This window comes from Blennius ocellaris, assembly GCF_963422515.1.
Source record: "Blennius ocellaris genome assembly, chromosome: 24".
NCBI lineage: Eukaryota > Metazoa > Chordata > Actinopteri > Blenniiformes > Blenniidae > Blennius > Blennius ocellaris.
Genome location: NC_137673.1, coordinates 9773763 through 9795069, shown reverse-complemented (window position 1 = coordinate 9795069; position 21307 = coordinate 9773763). Strand labels below are relative to the sequence as shown.

At 48.7% G+C, this 21307-nt stretch overlaps 2 protein-coding genes across 2 annotated transcripts in view; one reads left to right on the top strand and one right to left on the bottom strand.

Moving 5' to 3' along the window:
- Window positions 1-2652: 2652 nt before the first annotated feature.
- Window positions 2653-4325, top strand: LOC308147535 (dromaiocalcin-1-like; the record flags this gene model as incomplete). Its single annotated transcript, XM_080519748.1, has 4 exons — window positions 2653-2721; window positions 2823-2960; window positions 3579-3690; window positions 4252-4325. 4 exons carry the CDS (start codon window positions 2653-2655, stop codon window positions 4323-4325), a joined length of 393 nt encoding a protein of 130 aa, XP_080375874.1.
- Window positions 4326-5737: 1412 nt separating this feature from the next.
- nbeal1 (neurobeachin-like 1) overlaps window positions 5738-21307 on the bottom strand; it is a 49862-nt gene continuing 34292 nt past the window's right edge. Inside the window, 23 exon segments of the mRNA XM_080519782.1 lie at window positions 5738-6971; window positions 7061-7209; window positions 7424-7585; window positions 8454-8570; window positions 8648-8742; window positions 8820-8992; window positions 9082-9191; window positions 9827-9916; window positions 9999-10115; window positions 10201-10298; window positions 10535-10652; window positions 10734-10843; window positions 10928-11058; window positions 12834-12974; window positions 13055-13179; window positions 13264-13359; window positions 13441-13542; window positions 13621-13903; window positions 13993-14119; window positions 15040-15164; window positions 15761-15918; window positions 16723-16872; window positions 16958-17266. Coding sequence (XP_080375908.1) covers window positions 6674-6971; window positions 7061-7209; window positions 7424-7585; window positions 8454-8570; window positions 8648-8742; window positions 8820-8992; window positions 9082-9191; window positions 9827-9916; window positions 9999-10115; window positions 10201-10298; window positions 10535-10652; window positions 10734-10843; window positions 10928-11058; window positions 12834-12974; window positions 13055-13179; window positions 13264-13359; window positions 13441-13542; window positions 13621-13903; window positions 13993-14119; window positions 15040-15164; window positions 15761-15918; window positions 16723-16872; window positions 16958-17266 — 3384 coding nt within the window. The 3' untranslated portion in view covers window positions 5738-6673.

Sequence of the window (21307 nt, the reverse complement as noted above, 5' to 3'; positions counted from 1 at the left end):
GTGGATGCTGACCTCTGACCTCCTATGGCGGTCTGGAGGCCCCTCAGAGTGTCCATAAACGGGGAAATACCAAAAGAATTGCGAAACACGTCCGTTCCCACCAGAAACAACCTCCAGTGGCCTCGGCGGCCGCAATCTGTTGTAATATTCACTCTACTTCCACAAATATTGATCAACATGCATCAACAGTATTGAACCTTGTGCCGTTCACCTCTCCCATCCCAGGTCCAGCAAACAGGAAGTGGACAGTATGGTATGGTTGAGGCCGAGTGCCTTATCAGTGATATTATTAATACGTTTGAACCTAATCACGCGGGGCAAAGGTCCGTTACATATCAGGAATCATAAAGCTGATCAGTGAGAGAAGGGCCGGGGTTTATGACCGGCCGAGGGGTATATGAGGGAGGAGACGCCGCCGTTCTCTGCTGCACGTTGATCGTCACTGCAGTCTCAGGTGAGCACGTCACGAGAGGAAATCTAAACCGAAGCTCTAATGACTGAGGCGCTAAAAGTTTCTCTTCTGATATCCACAGGATGTTCAAGTTCGTCCTGCTGTTCCTGACGCTGTCGGGTGAGACCTCTCTACCTTCGTATCTCACTTTGTTTCCATTCTCTTCGGTCTGACCTGGGCAGCGTTAAGGCCCAAGAGGCCACATGTGACCCTTCACCGCTGCTTGACTGGCCCTCAAGGTGTCGCTGGGGATCCTTAATCAAATGAAAAAGGTCAAGCTCATGAAAAGGTCAAACATTTACTTTCGTCATAACGTGATCGGTTTTAATCCGACTTGGCCATCAATAGTAGTGCTACTTTTTCACAAGGCTCTTTGGGAAAATGATGTGCCCACCCTGTATCGTTCTTTAAAACGGAATAAATAAAAAAAAAGCTAAAATTGTATTACTTTCACCAGACGTTGTTCATGCTTGAAGCCAAGTTATAATCCTTGAAAAATGCTAAATAAACTCATCTCTAAATGTTTTCTAAAAGTAGTCAGATCTTTCAGACAGAAAAACGAAGTTTTACTGGTTTTATTCGTTGAAGTCCTTCGTTACAAAACCCTCCAGACATGAAAGAATGTGATTCCTGTTAATGATCTCTCCAGGTGCTATCTCACCCTGCCATTGTTTTCCGTCGCTATGGCAACAAAACTATTGATAGCAATGCCGCTATCAGAGCAATTGACCTCTTTAGAGTTAGATTACCGTGATTGATTTGTTACGCTGTTCAAGCCTCACACCGGAGTCAAAAGATCAAACGTGTTGAACTGCCGTGCTGGTTTTAAAGAAAATCAGAGTTTAAGTGAAACCCGGTGTTCCACAGGCCTGAACGCCGCCCCCATCGCGGTCCCTAACGATTTACAGAGGCCAGCCTACCAGCTCCCCGATGGATCTCGACAGGGCACAGAACTCTTCCTTCCTGACGGCTTCAGGCAAGGCACCGAGCCGTCCAGGAAGTTCATCGTTGACCTGAACACTGGTCTGGTGCAGGAGCACCTCAGTGAGATGGACAGGAGGGTTGGTAAGAAGAGACCCTGCCGAAAAGTCACCGGTGATACCTGATGTTGCTCAATAACCTAAAAAAATCATTTTCTTCCAGTTCCTGCTGACGTTCCGGTGAAGAGGGTTGGGGACGGCTGGGTCCGTGTGGAAGAACCCTCAGTTTATGATCTCCCAGAGGGTTTCAGACAGGGAACCGAACCCAGGATGACCAGACCGGAGGGTTTCAGACAGGGAACCGAGCATGTCCATACTATCACCAGTGGTTTTAGACAAGGAACCGAACCCTCAATGCCAATCCAAGAGAGTTCGAGACAGGGAACCGAGCATGTCCAGTCTATTCCCCATGGTTTTAGACAAGGAACCGAACCCTCAATGCCAATCCAAGAGAGTTCTAGACAGGGACCCGAGCATGTCCAGTCTATTCCCCATGGTTTTAGACAGGGAACTGAACCCCAGATGGTGAATCCAGTGAGTTTTAGACAGGGAACAGAACCTATTAAACCAGTCCCAAGGCGCCTGAGGCGGGAAAGTGAAGTGTCTCACTATCTTCTGGATGGTTTTAGACAGGGAACTGAACACTCATTGCCAATCTATATGGGTTTTAGGCAGGGAACCGAGCCCAGGATGCCTCTTCCAGACGTTCTTAGGCTAAAGGCCGATTCTTTCAGGTCTCTGCCAGCTGGTTTTAGGCAGGGTACTGAACCCTCTCGCCTGTTTCCAGACAGCTTCAGACAGGAAACCAAACCAGCTCCTCAGATCCCAGAGGGTTTCAGACAGGGAACTGAACGTTCTCTTCAGTTCCCAGAGGGTTTCAGACAGGGAACTGAACGTTCTCTTCAGTTCCCAGAGGGTTTCAGACAGGGAACTGAACGTTCTCTTCAATTCCCAGAGGGTTTCAGACAGGGAACTGAACGTTCTCTTCAATTCCCAGAGGGTTTCAGACAGGGAACTGAACGTTCTCTTCAATTCCCAGAGGGTTTCAGACAGGGAACTGAACGTTCTCTTCAATTCCCAGAGGGTTTCAGACAGGGAACTGAACGTTCTCAGCAGTTTTCAGATAACTTCAGGCAGGGAACTGAGCCTTTGGGGTCCGTCCCAGAGGGTTTTAGACAAGGAACTGAACCGTCGAGTATCAAAACACAGAACGTAGCGTGCATGGGGGAGATCATCAACGGAAACTGCTACGAGTTCCACCCAACACCTCTGACCTTCCACGAGGCTCAGGTTAGACCAGCTTTAGTTTCAGGAGTACACATGGAAGACAAAACCATTTGGAATAATTTAAAGTCATCATCTTTTTTTTTTGTCTTCTTGTGAATCTCAAGATCCTGTGTAGAGCTTCGGCCCAGAGTGCTGAACTCGCATCCGTCACCAGTGGCGATCTTCATTCCCGCCTCGTTTCCCTGGTGACCAGAGGAGGCCAGAACAGCCCAGTGTTGACTTGGCTCGGGGCCACGGTCAAGGTAAGTCGTTTTCCTCGGGCACATTTACTTGGATTTGACGCTTTCGTGATTCTGCTGCTGAGCAAGGAAAACAATCTGGTACCAAAACAAAGTCAAGCAGATTTGTAAGTCAGTGCTAAAGCATGCAGCGGTCGGCTGTGACGTGCCGTGGCACTGAAAGGAGGCCAAGGAGAGCCTCATCTGATACGTTATCACCAGGACAGAGTGTTATTCTCACCTTGGTGAAACATTGACCTTTGAACTTCAACATGTTCTTTCAGCTTATTTCATGTCATGATGCGAGGCCGGAATGTTAGAAATACAGACAGGCTGTGGAGTTTGGTTTTTGGAACCTTACACTTGTCGTAACTGACGATGGTGGATGAAATTCATATCTTAATATCACATCGGGATATTGCACTACAAGTTGTTCTTTTTAACTCAGTCCGTCTTTAAAAGAAGGCGTCATGCCCGATACTGCACATTGAGCTGAATGTTGTTTTTTTATTTAAGGGCATAAGTGTTACTGAATAAATAGCAACGTTTTGTTTTGTTTTTTGCTACTCTGGAAAACGATCCATGACTGAAAAATGGAACACGATCTGAACCATGAGCTTTTTGTTCCGTCGCGCCCCTCAGAGGCAGCAGGCGTCCTGGGTCGACGGGTCCGAGTGGAGCTACAGCGACTGGATGCCCGGTCACCCCAACGTTCACGCCGACAAGCCCGTCTGCGTGGAGATGTTCAAGATCGGTAATGAGGAGAGGCAGAAAGAAAACAAAACCCCACAGTGCAGAAAGACACACTGGCGACTCACTTTATCAGAGCACTTGGGCAGACAAGTCGCTATCTGAATGACCTCGTCTACATCGGCCTTTTATTGCCGTAATCTCATGATTATAACAAACGTCACTGTTATTAATGGTCTTACAGGGTCATTCAAGGTCGTAGGCAGGATTTTTTCGAGGGGGGGGGGGGGTTGAACTCAATATATGGATCACATTTTACACGGTTTACATGTGCAAATTACACTGGATGTGTTATTAAACACAGCTTTCATTATGAAAAGGTGCACATTATTTGTCACAAGATAAACATTCAATTAAAAGGTGCATTAAAAACCTGTTTTGCATATTAGATGAATATCAAACATAAGGACATTTTAGTTTCAACCAGTATTTATTACTATAATAGTAATTTTTTGTCACGCTATGCAATTGCGATACCTTACACAATGCATTATTTATTTCTCCTGGCAGAAAGAAACACAAAAAGCGACAGCCTTGGTCATTTATACTCAATCTGTCTTTGCAGACGAGCGCTGGTGGACGGCGGCCGACTGCGGCCTGAAGAGAGCGTCCATCTGCTCGTACCCGCTCGCCGCGTAAAAACCAGACGGCTCTCCATCCATCAACATCGTCTCAACCAGCTTGTGTGAAATAAAGCATGTTGCAAGTCTTCCTGCGTCCCATTATTCATTCACACACTGCCCAAAACTTTCATTTCAGACTTTTAATGATCCATTTTTCCACTGGTGTATACAAAGCAGTTTGTACAGATTAGGGAGCCCAAGTTAAAACAATTAAAGTACCTGGAAAGTGCAAAAAAAGGACATTTTTCAAAGAAATAAAAATCATGCTGTACATTATATACCGTATTTCATAAATAATCACAGATATACACACATCCATTTGGTGACGGTCACAGAGAACGTAGCTGAGACACAAAATAGTACGTTTTTTTGATTCTTCCTATCTATATATTCTTGGTTCCCGTTCAGAGAGTGGAAGGTTTAACTGGTGGAATGCTGCTTTCGTTTGATCTCGGTTCGGGGGACGGCGAGCTTCGGTCACAAGAGGAGCTCCACGCTGGGATAAAGGCACTCCGTATTGTCGTGGAAATAATCCAAACAGCGGTGTTCTGACTATTGATGCACCTTTTTGACAGGAGTCTAGTTTAGAAGACGGACACGGATTGGTCTTCGCTGTGACATTTCTATAAAAAAAAAATAAAATTAAAAAAATCTAAAAACAGAACAAACAGATGAAGATTTTGGCATAATTAAAAAAATACGTCTTCACACAAACGATTCCACAGCTGCTTTGAAACTCATTCACAAACGTAGCAGGAAGAGATGACGAAATCAAAATAAAGAAGGAAGACTTGGAGATCGACGGACAGAAGTCCGGCCGAAAAGCGTCAAAAAAATGAAAATAAAATAAAAAGTCAACCATGAAGGAGCCGTATTGCTGTTAACACTGACATCTCATCGAGCCCTTCGTTGTTTTGAAATCGGAAACAGTCGCAAGAGTTTTTGAAGAGGAAAATGCTACGTTTACTCATAAATAAAATTCAAGTAACTTAATAAAAAACATTCAATGAAGCGTGTGGTGAACCTTCACATCGTAGTGTCGCGATATCTTAAAACCTTGTTTCTCAAACTGCTTCCTGTCCAATCTCAAACGGCCTCGAAACAAAAAGTAAAAGAAGAAAAAAAAAAATCGACGTAGAAAGAAAAGAAAGAAGGCAGAGAGAGTTTGAGTGGAGCCGTTGTACTGCATAAGGCCGCTGCGACGCAGCGTTGAGGTTTTAGTTTTTTTTCCGGGGGGGGGGGCGCTGCTGGCCAAAATGGGCGAAAAGGCCACTTGAAACAATAGCTTAGGAGAGAAGAAGCTCCTGCTATGGAAACACAGCGCCTGCACTGTGAAGCAGGAAGTGATGGCGGTTAAAACGGAGGTGGAGGTGATGAGGGAGCATGGAGGAGAGGAGGGAATGTGTGAGAGTGGCGGTGGGGTCGGAGGGGGGGGTGTCAGGGGTCGGGGTGGGGTCGGTCGTGTCGGGTGTTGTACACCGTCTCCATCTGGGTCAGTCGCTTGGTGGAGCCCCACAGCTTCCGCGTGATCTGGGAATGGAGGGAGGAATGGAGGGAGGGAGGGAGGAGAGGAAGGGGGGAGAGCGTGAAGTCAAAGGAAACAAAAAAAGAGGAGGAGGAGGTGATTCATGGATGAGCGATCAAAGTAAGTCCTTCAGTTTCTACTCGCATATTTACAGGTTTATTAGATCGTAGCTACGGCGCTAATATGGCTTGAGTCTGCAGAAGCGTTAATAAGACCCCGTTACCACGGCAACGACAGTAACAACTTCCTTGACGACAGCGGTGCTCGGATCCACTGCAACAGTGACGTTTTTTTTTTCATATCGACTCCCATGGTGGAACTTTTCTTTCTCGATCCTCCGCCACACAGCCTGCCGGAGGCTACAGAGCGATGTTACGGCACATGAGCTCCGCCGCCGTGGTAAATAGTTCCTTCCGCTCATGCGCCAGGAACAAACATGGCGGCTCCAGTAGTGATATGACCCCGCAGTCCATTTTCTAGTTTGATCGCCCAGCATGCCAGTGCGTCGTCTGCTGCCGCGGCGTAAACGCAACAACTTTTCTTTTTTCAAGGTGTTGTCAACGCGAGTCGTCGTCATGGAAACGGGGGCTTTAGTGTTTTACGTTAGTTTCACAGCATATTTGTTATAGTTTGAAGAGCAAACGAAAACCGTAATGACACTTTGGGTAAACAGCATCGCTTTGTCCTTCAGATCAAATCAAATATTGCACAACTACCAACAAAAGTGGCAGAGGTGGGCGGCGACGGCGTGTTCGTGTCACAGCCGTGGCTGGAGGAATGTGTGGGCGGGGCGACAACCATCCCTGAGACGGAGGGGTGACGGAGGAGGAGGGGTGCTGCTAGGGTCTGTGGGAGCTGGACGAGGGGCTGAACACCAGCTGGTCGCGCTGGTGCAGCAGGCGGGTCGGCGAGCGGGCCCGGAGCGGCGCCAGCAGCGGCGAGGCCATGAGCGGCGAGCCCTCGAGGCTCTGAGCGATGTAGTTCCGCAGCGAGTTCTTTACCTCGGCCGGCCGGCCCACGCCCACGATGATCAGCTTGCCGTCGTCGAGCCCCACCAGGACGTGGCTCTGCTCCTTGGTGACGGAGACGCAGCGCACCGCCACCCGCATGGCCATGGGCTCCACGCTCAGCGACAGGCTGCGCGGCGGCGGGGGGAAGGGAGAAACGAGCACAGCGTGAGGAACGCGCTCCGCTACAGAGCCAATCAGGCGGCGGCGAGGTTTTACCTGTACAGGTCCCGGATGGACAGGTAGCCCTGCTCGCTGCCGATGACCACGAACTCGCCCGACACGCACATGTCGGTCACCTGCTCCTTCAGGGGCTCGCTGCTCAGGCGCTTCCCGTTGACGGAGTACAGGTGGAGGGTGTTCTTATCCTGCGGGGAGACAGAGGCGGAAATGTTGATATTCGTGCTTGAGCTGCCGCGACACCATTTCTCTTACCCCTGCAGCCGCTCTCCCCAAGATGGCGTCAGTTCGTGAAACAAACAGTCCGATGGCTACAAATTCTGGTTTGTCCAGTTGTTCAATGCGCAACGACGCGTGGCGGCGTGTGCACCGACAACAATCGGGAGGATGCTGGTGTCTCACCTTGAGCGTGGCTTTGCCCTCCACGCAGGCGTGCACCAGCAGGTGGCCCTCCCAGGACACGGCCAGGTGGAGGATGGACAGCGGCAGGGAGCTGTCGCACGGCGGCCGCAGGCAGCGCATGTACTGGCCGCGGCGCACCGTGTGGATGATCACCGTCCCATCCTGCGCGTGCCGAGACAAAGCAGTCAAGAGTTATACCCCCTGGCCAAGTGGGGGCCCTAAGCAGGATTTTATTTTGGGGCCCCCTTCCAATAACATCATAATAATAATAATAAATTACAACTAGATGATCTGCATTTCCCAACGCAAATGCATGATAGTGTGAATGCAAACTGCAATGCTTTTTGCTGCCTGCCTGTGGCAGGTAGACTGGAATGCTTTGAAAAAGTGGAAAAAGTGTCAAACAGTTGAACTAGTTTCAAAAAGTTGAACAAGTTTCAAAAAGTTGAAAAAGTTGAGAAAGTGTCAAACAGTTGAAAAAGTGTCAGTTGTAAAAGTTTCGAAAAGTTGATAAAGTTTGAAAAAGTTGCACAAGTTACTAAAAGTTGAAACTGTTGAACAGTTTAAAAGTCGAATGGTTGAAATCGGTTAAGATTTGAAGAAGTTACAGCGAGTTAAAAATGTCTCCATCCGTTAACATTGGAAAAAAAAGTGGCACAAAAGTTGAAATATTTTAAAAAGTTGACGAGATTTCAAAAAGTCGGAACATAGACGGAAAGTGCCGAAAAAGCTGCACGATTTGATATTTGAATGGTGACGAACGGGTGCAGACTGCCAGAGTTTTAGCGATTTGAAAAACGTCCAGAATAAACAGAAAGAGAATCTCAAGTGTGAAAGCCTTGCAGTCACACTTATTACTAACGAATCAAATGAACAGTCAGTCCCCCCCCCGAGGGAAATTCTATTCACTTGTGCAAAATGGGGCCCCCCATGGATCGCGGGGCCCTACGCACAGCGCGTGTTCTGCGTGTAGGGAGATGTGTACCCATCCGACCCCCCAGCGTTCAAGGTGTCGCGTTCAAATTCTCACCCTGGATCCCGACACGGCCATGTCCAGCTCCGTGCTGATGCTGACGCTCACGACCTCGTCCGTGTGTCCATACAGCACCTGTACGGGTTTAGGGTAGAGACCCACGGGAGCGCCGCCCTGCGAGTCGAGAACAGCAAGTGGTCAACGGCGAGGTCCAGTACGCGCTTGCGCACGGTTGGTGCGGCGCCGCTCACCTGCTGGTGGACCTGCCACACCATGCACGTGGTGTCTCTGGATCCAGACATCAGGTGGATGCCGCAGTGGTCGGTCGACAGGCAGGTCACGATGTCTGAGGGGGGGGGGGGGACAAAAAGCAGTGACGCAGGGAAAGGTCATGGCGATCGTAAGGCGCCGGCCGGTCTGTACCCATGTGCCTGATGTGCTGGCCGACCGTCCTCCCTTTCACCAGAGACGTGACCCGGAGGCTGTTGTCCCAGTGGCCGCCGCTGAACAGCAGCTTCCCGTCGTGGGAGACCACGAACAGCCCGGCGCTCACCTCCACGCCGGGGGCGAACGGCCCCGACAGGAAGCGCTGGGTTCTGGGTGGAGGGAGCGAGAAACCAGACGGCTGAAAACCCGGCGCTCTTCCGACGACGGGGCGCCGTACGAAGACGCGCGGGGTTCTCACTTGCTGTTGGACACGGTGGGGTCTTTGATGAAGGTGAAGTAGTTGGAGATGTTCTTGTTGTACGGCAGCCAGCCGTGAGTCCCCAGCAGGCAGTTCTTACTCACAGTCACCTGCAGGTCCGACACAACACAGTTCAGACCGGCGGCCATTTTGTGCCGGTACGGTACAGAAGGGCTCTCATGCGTCTCCACTGACAACTTGTGGATCGTACCGAAAGTACCATACCCAACTGTTTGTATTCAATATGTTTTTTATTAAAAGTGTTCAACAATGAACACAAATGGACGGGTTTGTCCCACATAGTGTACGCTGAAGAGGGGAAAAAAAAACCTATAACAACAGTTTTCTACACCCGAGCCTTATTTAACTTCGCACCCGCTGAGAAAACACACGAACAAGACGGGAAAAAGAAATAAACAAATACAGGAAAATAAAATAACTCAAAATAAAAACAAAAGGACAGAAAGAAAACAGAAAGTCGACGAGGAGGGGCATTTAATCACTTTCTGTCTTTCAGAATAGCGAAGCTAAAGCGTCAAAACAAGTCCTGAGTTCAGTGTCGTGCGATGACGTCACAAACCTGCATTTTTACCGAAACTGTCTGGTGGAACCATGCAACTAACTGCAATGTATCACTCCATACTGTGTCACGATGTGTCACAGCGAACATGTACCATACAGTGTCATACCGTACTGTGCGGTGGAAACGAGGCTTTAGATTACCATTCTGGATTCAAACACTCACCATGGTGTCTGGACTCCCCTGGGTGATGAAGGAATGCGACTGATTCTTGGGCACCACGGCTTTAATGAGCGGCACGTTGTCACTGATGCCCTGAAAGGCGACCGACAGTTTTAGTGGAAGGAAAGCGCGCGTTCAGAATAAAAACACTAGCGAGTGAGCCGGGAGACTCAACCTCCACGAAGAAGGACTTGAGGTCGGTGAGGTGCTCGAACATGCTGAGGGGACACGAGTCCAGCAGGGCCTTCCTCTTCTCCACCTCATCCTGCGACAGACGCACCGGGTGAGGCTCCTGGAACAGACCAGCACACTTCACTTTAGCCTTCATTCACAACGGACGCACTGAAAGAAAAAAACATGTGGAGGCCCGTCGGCACCTTCAGCAGCTGGCACGGCGTCTGGCCAAAGTTGCTGATCATTCCTTCCAGGGCTTTGCGCTCCTTCTCGTCGGTGATGGCGTCCAAGTCCACCGCGCCTGCGGAGGAAGTGCGGCCATTGATACGACGCTCTTAAAGGAGACGTGTGTAAATCTCACGCTTCCTTGTTGAAACATGCATCTTGTTGGACCTCAGTTGGAACTGAAAATCACAGTTTGAGCTGTACCTTAACGAGCTCAATGGCTGCTTTTTTTTCTCTCTCCCCCTAATAGATTTCAAGAATTGACTCAAGGGCGACGGGATAGACGACACCACCAGCCGACGGACGCTTTACCTTCATACGTGCAGTAGTAGAAGACGTTGAGCGCCTTCACCGCCGCAGGACCTCGCTGCTTGTAACCGAAGATCAGATCGATCCACTCGTGAAGGTGAGCCGACACGTATTCCGACTCCTGGAACGAGAGGAAACTTAAATGTTAACCCACAAGCGCACGTGATTATGCATGTTCGAAAATCCCGAGATTAAATCGGACCAGAGCTTTGCGGTGCTTGTGGATGAAGTCCTCGGGGGATTTGGCCCATTTGGGCAACATGACGTCGTTGACTCTCTCCTTGGAGAGCTGCAGTCGACCCAGATCGAAGCCTGAGAGGGAAATAAAACCAAAACCAAATATTAAGACGCGTTCCTGAATGTTGATACAAGAAAACGGTCGTGACGAAAAGGCACCGTTCTGGTTCTCCAAGAACTCCGGGAAGTAGAAGAACTCCGGGATGAGCTCCTTCACGTCGTTGGGGTTGTCCATGAGCGTCTGCCACGTGGCGGGGATGGAGTGGAACTGGCGGTCGGCACAGTCGAACCTGGACACACAAATGAATATTAAATAAAAACTCCCATGAGGCGGTTGGGTGGTATATCCTTAATTTGAACGGTTAAAAAAAATGAACGTAAAAAAATAAAAGACAATGAAAGGATATGCTGGTATTAATAATAACAGAATAGAGGGGAAAAAAAAGAAAATTAAAAAAGACAAGGTCAAAAAACAAATAAATAAATACATTATTTATAATCAGCACGGTTATCACAACAATAATATTAAAAATATCACTCATCAATAATGGACAATAGTAAAACAATACATGTACTAATAAGAGGAAAATATATACATATATGCTGTATTATAACCATAACAACCATAATAACAATAATAATGATACTATTTGTCCTCAAAAGTTTAGGATAGTTTGCTGTTGGAAAACAAAAAGGACAAGAGAGGAACTGACAGAGGAGTGAGAGGAGAAGAAGGAGCAGATGGAGGAGAGAGGGGAGGAGGGGGAGAGAGAAAAGCAGAAGAAGCAGACAGAGGACAGAGGAGGGGGAGAGAGAAGAGCAGAAGGAGCAGACGGAGGAGAGAAGCGAAGAAGGAATAGATGGAGGAGAGAGGAGAAGGAGGAGAGAGAAGAGCAGACGGAGGAGAGAGAAGAGCAGAAGGAGCAGATGGAGGAGAGAGAAGAGCAGAAGGAGCAGACGGAGGAGATAGAGGAGGAGGGGGAGAGAGAAGAGAAGAAGGAGCAGAGGGAGGAGAGAAAAGGAGGAGAGAGGAGAAGAAGGAGCAGAGGGAGGAGAGAAAATGAGGAGAGAGGAGAAGAAGGAGCAGAGGGAGGAGAGAAAAGGAGGAGAGAGGAGAAGAAGGAGCAGAGGGAGGAGAGAAAAGGAGGAGAGAGGAGAAGAAGGAGCAGAGGGAGGAGAGAAAATGAGGAGAGAGGAGAAGAAGGAGCAGAGGGAGGAGAGAAAATGAGGAGAGAGGAGAAGAAGGAGCAGAGGGAGGGGAGAAAAGGAGGCGAGAGAAGGAGCAGAGGGAGGAGAGAAAAGGAGGAGAGAAGAGAAGAAGGAGGAGGGGGAGAGAGAAGAGCAGAAGGAGGAGGGGGAGAGAGAAGAGCAGAAGGAGCAGATAGAGGAGAGAGTGGAAAAGAAGGAGCAGACAGAGGAGAGAGAAGAGCAGAAGGAGTAGACGGAGGAGAGAAGAGAAGAGAAGAAGGAATAGATGGAGGAGAGAGGAGAAGGAGGAGAGAGAAGAGCAGACGGAGGAGGGGGAGAGAGAAGAGCAGAAGGAGCAGACGGAGGAGAGAAAGGGAGGAGAGAAGAGAAGAAGGAGCAGAGGGAGGAGAGAAAAGGAGGAGAGAAGAGAAGAAGGAGCAGAGGGAGGAGAGAGGAGAAGAAGGAGCAGAGGGAGGAGAGAGGAGAAGAAGGAGCAGATGGGGAGAGAGAAGAGAAGAAGGAGCAGAGGCAGGAGAGAGGAGAAGAAGGAGCAGAGGGAGGAGAGGAAAGGAGGAGAGAGGAGAAGAAGGAGCAGACGGAGGAGAGAAAAGGAGGAGAGAGGAGAGGGAGGAGCAGAGGGAGGAGAGGAAAGGAGGAGAGAGGAGAAGAAGGAGCAGAGGGAGGAGAGAAAAGGAGGAGAGAGGAGAGGGAGGAGCAGAGGGAGGAGAGGAAAGGAGGAGAGAGGAGAAGAAGGAGCAGAGGGAGGAGAGAGGAGAAGAAGGAGCAGAGGGAGGAGAGGAAAGGAGGAGAGAGGAGAAGAAGGAGCAGAGGGAGGAGAGGAAAGGAGGAGAGAGGAGAGGGAGGAGCAGCTCCTCACCGGCCGCTCTGCAGCTGGATGTGCAGCGAGGTGAAGGGCTCCACGCGGATCAGGTAGTGCATGACGCCGGCGGCGTTGGAGTAGTGAGTGCCGTAGTGGAAGCGGTCGATGGTTCCCGTCGGGTCCTCGAAGCTTTCGTACCTGTGGAGCACGAGACGACTCGTCACCATTCGCGTTCTCTCCACGCGTCTTTCGGCCGGCTTAGCGGCGGCGACCCGCACTTCTCTCTGACGGCCTTGGCGTTGCGCTCGTTCAGCACGGCGACCGGCTTGGAGAGATCTCTGAAGACCTGCGGGTCCGAGAGGTCCAGCTCCTCCGACGTGTAGTCCGCCAGGATCCACGGGAACTGCACACACACACATCCAATCATTAAGTGTGTGTGTGTGCAGAGATAAGAGTGACGGAGGGGGGGGAGGAGTCAGGAACGCACCACCGGGTACTGAGCCAGGTTGTTGTACGTTCGGCCCGCGATCGTGTTCAGCTGCATCAAGTAGTCGAAGTTGGAAATTTCCCGGTTCACCCATTTCTGGAAGAGACGGTAGAAACACTTCCTGGTTGCTCGGCAACGTAAGGAGCATGAAGAATGAAGGGATGTGGTGGTTCTGACCTGCGTGAGTCCGGAGGCCTTGAGCAGCTCCTGAGGCGAGCGCGTCCCGTACAGACTCAGCGAGCGCAGCAGCAGCATGCGGCCGTACACCTTGTTTCTGGCCTGCGGACGGAAAGCGGGCCAATGAGAGAGAGACTCTGGTCCGGAGGAGTCGGCGCGGCGGGCGGAGCTCGTCCTCACCTCCTTCTTGAAGTTGAGGAAGTAGTTGGTCTGGTCGATGAGGAAGATCTCCAGGGCCGAGCGCCGCAGGTTGTACCGCCGGAGGTGCACCTCGCGGATCCGCGACAGCGGCCACTTGAAGTCGTGGCCGACGCCCTCCTCCTTCTCGGCGCTGCCGTCGTAGAAGTAGATGTGCTGCGTGGTGAGCTCCAGGCGGCCCGGCACCACGTCCACCACCGTCACCAGCTCGCAGTCCTCCCACAGCACCAGCTTCTCCTTCTGCCCCGCCTCCTCCGCCTCGGCCCTGGGGAGACGACGCACAGCCAGACTTGAGGACGTCTGTCCGAGTCGCCCGCCGCGTCCCATCGGAGTGGTTTTCGCTCTCAGACTGACTGGTTGTTGGCGGCGGCGGGGTCGTCCTCCGGCAGCTCCAGGACGTCGTCCTCCAGGTCGCTGACCTTCACCTGCTTCACGGCCTCCAGCAGCAGGGACTCGGGGTTCACACGCTGGTGGTGCACACCTGAGGCCACACACACACACACACACACACACACACATATCAAAGGTGGGGTATTTAGAGAAGTCCTGAAGATTTTCAGAAATAATTAAAATGTGAGTGAACTACATCTTTTGGTCAGGTAATCAGGAGCTACTGGGAAGACTTACATATGCATATGAATAATATATTCAGATCAAACACCCCCCTTACATGTGAAACTCTGTATCTGGGTGATATCGTTTTCTGTAATTGGTCAAGAAATGACACAAAGTTACTGGCCATATTACCGGCCGCAGGTAAAAAAGCCATTACCAGAAAATGGTTGAAAGTGGAATCAGCGACCATTGAAGAATGGATCGATATTCATGGAATTTATATAATGGAAAAATTATCGTTTTCCCTCAGGGTGCAAAAAGACACATTTTATAAGCTTTGGTCTAAATGGACAGCATATGTCAAAACGGTGAGATCAGATTTCAATTGATATCCTATTAGGTGTGCCAACATTTTAAAAAGAAATGTGTGTGGATGTTTGTCTCAGGTGACAAAAGCATAATGAGGAGATGAGCCCCCCCCCCCCTTTTTTTCTTTTAATCATCATCGAGAAAATGGAGAACTCGGGAGGACGGTGTGGACTGAGATACTTGGACTCTTCTTCGTTATTGGTTTCTGTTCTTTCTCTGTTCATTTTATTTAATGAAAGACAATGAGGAGAGGTCCAAGGATACTGTAAACCCATGTGTTTTCCAAATAAAAAGTTCATTACAAAAAAAAAATGTGAGTGAACTTTCTTTAGTGTATTTCTTCAAATGTCAAAAGTGGCATTGTGTTTTTTGTCCCTTTTGTTTTGAAATCTGTTATTCGACGACACCAGACGAGAGTGTCGTCATAACTCCGGGAGAGGCAGGAGCGTCTCAGCCTCGTGCGCAGCCACAACTTACCCAGGTTGTCTCTCAGAGCGCTGGCCTCTCGGTGAGGATCAAAGTTGTAATTGCGCACCAGCTTCAGCCTCATGCGGGAGAAGTTCTCCGCGCTGGACACCCTCCAGTGCATCTCATCCTGCCGCCTGTTGACCGAAACCAAAAACACCAAGTTTGATTGCAGAGAAATATCATATATGTGTTTTTAAGCATTGGATGCTCTGTGTTGGCCCCATGAAGGTTTGTAAATAAATATTTGTTTTCATTATTATTTAAATTTCACACCGATTTTCAAAACTGCTGAATAATAGAAAACAGCTAAGACAGCCAGAATGGCTTTGAGAAAAAGAAAGGAAAATAAAGGGAAAAAGGAAAAAGCAAGTAGGAGGGGGGATTAGAAAAAGGAAACCAAGCAAGGACCAATAAAAAAGAAAAATAGTGGAAAAAAGAAAGAAAAAGCAGAACAGAAATAATACAAATAAATTGAAAAAGGAAAAAAGTGGCGGAATTGAAAAACAAAGGAAAAGAAAAATGAATAATCTGGGAAAAAGGTCAGAGCTACAAATTTAATAAAATATATATCTTGTTGATAGGAATCTTATTTAGTGTATGAACGTAGCAATAGCAATTTTTCTTGTTTTTGTTGAAATCAGCACATCTTTTTGGCTCCAGGCTACATTTACAACGGTGAGAGCTCCTGCAGAGCCCCCGGATTCAGAGTGAAACAGTTGGACGTGAGCACCTGTCGGCCCAGGGCCCCCGCTCACACACCAGCCCCCGGCGCGCCGCCTTCCACTGCCGCAGCAGGGTGCCGCTCTGGCTGTGCTGCTGCTTCAGCATGCTGTTGTAGCGCAGGTTCTCGTGGCGGCCGCGGCGGGAGAACGGCTCCACGAACTGCTCCTGGGAGGGCGAGAGGAACCGTTCAGGCTTGTGTCTTGGTGTTGGTGTGTTTCAAAGTCGACGTTTCTTTTTGTTTGAGGCCCCAAAAGGTGGCGTCACTCCAAAACAGGAGGCTCATATCATAGAACCACCTCTGCTAACTTTAGCCGCTAAACGCTAAACGCTAGACCAGGGGTCGGCAACCTTTAATGCTCAAAGAGCCACTTGGTCCTGTTACCAACTGAACGCAACACCCAAAGAGACGCAGACATTTTATTTTGACAGTCCTACAGGAAGACCACGCCAGGAGGACACCCAAAACCTTCTTACTACCAACACTACAAACCTAATATAACCCCCAATAATTACATTTAAAACACGATAAACAGAAACTCCCATAATGCACTGCAGGTCTCAGCTCCTTTATTGCTACACATTATTAAAATGGAAGATAAATGTGGGAGATGTGGATTGTTAGAACCATGAGTGTGAGTGGTGTGTCTTTAATGTCCTGTAGTTGTTGTGTAATTCACTAGAATGTTCCGTCACTCTCAACAAGTCCGCAATGAACCTCCTGGAACTGTCGGCTTTTACTGTGAAAGGTACAGGAAGCTCCCAGCTTCAGACACCAGTTGAACCGCTGTCATGACCTGCAGCCGCAATTCTACGTTCTTCGTACCATTATTGTTGTAATGATGTTACATCACGTTCACGACCCTACATTTGACCACTCTTTGTCGCGGGACTGCGCTCTGTGTGGCCTTGCCTCCTTATGTCCCTCTCTGGGTGGCTTTGCCTCCTGCGTCACAAAGGAAGCGGACTCACCTGGAAGCGGATCTTGCTCTCGCCCCGCTCCCTCTCCCTCTTGTGCAGGCTGACCATGAACGCCTCGTAGCACTCCTTCCAGTACAGCGCCGTCGTCTCGTGGCCTTGACTGAACGTCTCGATCTCGTACTGCTTCATGTACGGAATAATCTGGAGAAACCATCAAATGACTAGAAAGTAAACGAATGAAGAAACCACGGGGAATAGCGAACAAATAAGCCCATCCTTCCCGTACGTATTTATCGAGGTAGACGCGCCACTCGGGCGAGTTGCAGTACAGCTGGAAGTCCTCGAAGAAGGACGGGCTGCCGTTGGTGTCGGGCAGCTGCGGCAGGTGCAGCTCCATGTAGAGGAGGCGGTGCACCTTGGACAGCAGCGTGCGCAGCAGCGGCACCAGGAAGGAGTACGTCTCCTCCGCCGGCTCCTGCACGGAGCGCCGCAGGATGCCCTCCACCTTGCCCAGCAGGTAGCACGCCTCGTCCTGGTTGGACACGTCCTTGGTCTGCAGGATGCCGTTCAGCTTGGCCGTGGCCATGGCGCAGACCTGCGGTGGCGGAGACGCCGCGTTAAGGAGGAAGGGGTACAGGATTCGGTCCCCGGCACGGTGGCGGAACAGATTTTTGAGCGTTCCCAGTTATACAAGCTAGGATTTTTTTTCAGTTAAAGTTAGCGAATTCATATGACTGGGACTTCAAGCCAAACAAATTGGATTCACGTTTTAAAATCTGGTGTTCCAAAGGAATAACAATAATAAATAAATTGATAGAAAATGGAAAATTAATTAGTTTTGAGAAACTCAAACAGAATTAAAGCTGCAAGCAGCATTGGTCGGGACCTCGAGATTGCCCGTTGGGGGGGTGGCTATGAACGGTTAATTAAAAAATATATTATTTAAGCAAAAAAAAAAAAAAAAAAAAATTAGTACTTTTATTTTGAAAAAACGGCGTCAAAACCAGCTAATTAGCTAGTGATTTGTGATTGCAGCACCCCCATTAGGCTACCTACCAAATTTCGGCTCAATCGGACAATGCTTGCTCGCATGCTAACAGGCATGCTAAGCCGCAAGCTAGCCGAGCTGCCTGAAAATATCTGTTGGGTACTCCTCAGATGGCCCCGATCCTGAATCTGGTCTTACTTCAATTGTAGTGTAAAAGACACAGCACTTATGGCACAATAAAGGTTTTTCAAAAACTTCCACCTACATGAATTATATGGCCTCAGGCCAGGCCTCCTACGGAGGTCAGTGTGTGACATGAGAGTGACCTGGTGGAGTGCCGGGCCTAGGAGGCCCGGCCTTTGTCGGCGGTGTGCGAAGGTGTGAATGATGCAATAAAGGTTTTTCACAAACTTCCACCGACATGAATTACATGTCTCAGGTCAGGCCTCCAACAAAGGTCAGTGCGATACATGACAGTGACCTGGTGGAGTGCCGGGCCTAGGAGGCCCGGCCTTTGTCGGCGGTGTCGAAGGTACGAAGGTTCAGCTCAATCGGATAATGTTTGTTAAAATGCTAACGGGCTTGCTAGGCCTATGAGATCCTGAAAATGTCACTGAGATGCTCCCCCTCTCCAATTCCCCGGTCCCCGGAGCAGGATTGCGCAATCCTGCTGTAGATTTTCACAGCAGGTGCACGTCACTTTGATCATTAAGTGTGAGAGCTAGAGTGGGAGAGATATTTTCATAATTCCAAGATGTCGCAAACAACTGCTCTGAATCCATAGTTATCGGGGGAGTATGTGGATAAAAATACCATACTTTTGTAGGAATTTTTGTCGTCTTTAATACTGTGTGGGTTTGGAAGCAGTCAGAGGTAAAGTTTGGACACCAGGGGGCGCTGTTTGGCAGGAACGGCAGATTTGGCTCCATCCGCTATAGTGTTAAGATTTCGGACGAGAAAAATGTTACTGTGTCGCTTTAACTCGTCATTCTGGGGACTTGTTTTGGAATTTTCCCCACATATGTTACATCCTCTTGTTCGGCAGGGTCTCGTAGTCGTGGCGATGCCCTCGGTTTGTGGCTGAGAGTCACGGTTTGCAAACAGTTAGGAGTAGTTCGGGGAGTTTAAAATCGTTGATTTTGAGGGAGAATTTTCGGTTTCCCCATGTTAATGGATGACAGGAGCCAAAAAGGCGATTAGGGGGTGGGGAGCTTGGACGGCTAATAAAAATTAAACTGGACTAGGTAAGAAAATTTCCCTCTAGAGTTCAGTAGTAAACAATCTCCTCTATTTTTGTATATCTCAATTTAACCGATGCGACCTTCGCCCTATGAGGAGTTAAATTTTCCGTTTCTGCCTTTTTTTCCCTTTTTTGGGCGAATACCTTACATTGAAAGGCAAATAGCCGGCTTCCTGTTGGAGTTAGGTCAAAAGTTAGAGCGCGTGAGTCGTAGGGGTCGAGTAGACGAAGAAGTTTCGTATTCGCTGTTTTTCTCTACGACATTCTTACGGACCGTGGCGGGTGATTGCAATTTTCTAGGTGGCGCTAGAGAGCCATTTTTGGATTTTTGGGGAATTTTTTGACGTGAGATTGTGGAGTGCCACACTTTTGACGAGTCTCCCAAATTTGGTGAGTTTTTGAGCGTGTTTAGGGGGTTCGGAGGGCCCGCACTTTTGGCGACGACGAAATCCAAAAGAGACCTGCCGTTGGCTGGGCCTAGGGCCCAGCCGTTGGCGAGGTCCCTAAATATTATTAGAATGTCGTAGAGAAAAACAGCGAATACGAAACTTCTTCGTCTACTCGACCCCTACGACTCACGCGCTCTAACTTTTGACCTAACTCCAACAGGAAGCCGGCTATTTGCCTTTCAATGTAAGGTATTCGCCCAAAAAAGGGAAAAAAAGGCAGAAACGGAAAATTTAACTCCTCATAGGGCGAAGGTCGCATCGGTTAAATTGAGATATACAAAAATAGAGGAGATTGTTTACTACTGAACTCTAGAGGGAAATTTTCTTACCTAGTCCAGTTTAATTTTTATTAGCCGTCCAAGCTCCCCACCCCCTAATCGCCTTTTTGGCTCCTGTCATCCATTAACATGGGGAAACCGAAAATTCTCCCTCAAAATCAACGATTTTAAACTCCCCGAACTACTCCTAACTGTTTGCAAACCGTGACTCTCAGCCACAAACCGAGGGCATCGCCACGACTACGAGACCCTGCCGAACAAGAGGATGTAACATATGTGGGGAAAATTCCAAAACAAGTCCCCAGAATGACGAGTTAAAGCGACACAGTAACATTTTTCTCGTCCGAAATCTTAACACTATAGCGGATGGAGCCAAATCTGCCGTTCCTGCCAAACAGCGCCCCCTGGTGTCCAAACTTTACCTCTGACTGCTTCCAAACCCACACAGTATTAAAGACGACAAAAATTCCTACAAAAGTATGGTATTTTTATCCACATACTCCCCCGATAACTATGGATTCAGAGCAGTTGTTTGCGACATCTTGGAATTATGAAAATATCTCTCCCACTCTAGCTCTCACACTTAATGATCAAAGTGACGTGCACCTGCTGTGAAAATCTACAGCAGGATTGCGCAATCCTGCTCCGGGGACCGGGGAATTGGAGAGGGGGAGCATCTCAGTGACATTTTCAGGATCTCATAGGCCTAGCAAGCCCGTTAGCATTTTAACAAACATTATCCGATTGAGCTGAACCTTCGTACCTTCGACACCGCCGACAAAGGCCGGGCCTCCTAGGCCCGGCACTCCACCAGGTCACTGTCATGTATCGCACTGACCTTTGTTGGAGGCCTGACCTGAGACATGTAATTCATGTCGGTGGAAGTTTGTGAAAAACCTTTATTGCATCATTCACACCTTCGCACACCGCCGACAAAGGCCGGGCCTCCTAGGCCCGGCACTCCACCAGGTCACTCTCATGTCACACACTGACCTCCGTAGGAGGCCTGGCCTGAGGCCATATAATTCATGTAGGTGGAAGTTTTTGAAAAACCTTTATTGTGCCATAAGTGCTGTGTCTTTTACACTACAATTGAAGTAAGACCAGATTCAGGATCGGGGCCATCTGAGGAGTACCCAACAGATATTTTCAGGCAGCTCGGCTAGCTTGCGGCTTAGCATGCCTGTTAGCATGCGAGCAAGCATTGTCCGATTGAGCCGAAATTTGGTAGGTAGCCTAATGGGGGTGCTGCAATCACAAATCACTAGCTAATTAGCTGGTTTTGACGCCGTTTTTTCAAAATAAAAGTACTAATTTTTTTTTTTTTTTTTTTTTGCTTAAATAATATATTTTTTAATTAACCGTTCATAGCCACCCCCCCAACGGGCAATCTCGAGGTCCCGACCAATGCTGCTTGCAGCTTTAATTTTTATAGATATCTCCAAATACGGCATTACATAGACAAAAACATGAAAATGACATCTGAGACGAATAAGGATTTGATAAAAATGTTTAGAAATGCATATGATGGAAACACCAATAAGAAAATTATTTCAAGTTTGTATAAATGTCTAACAAACATTACGCCCCACTCAACTACACATGTCAAGGCGTTTTGGGAGGAGTAAATATATCAGAAGACTTTGATATGTAAATCTCAGTGGAAGTGTACTGCTTCTAC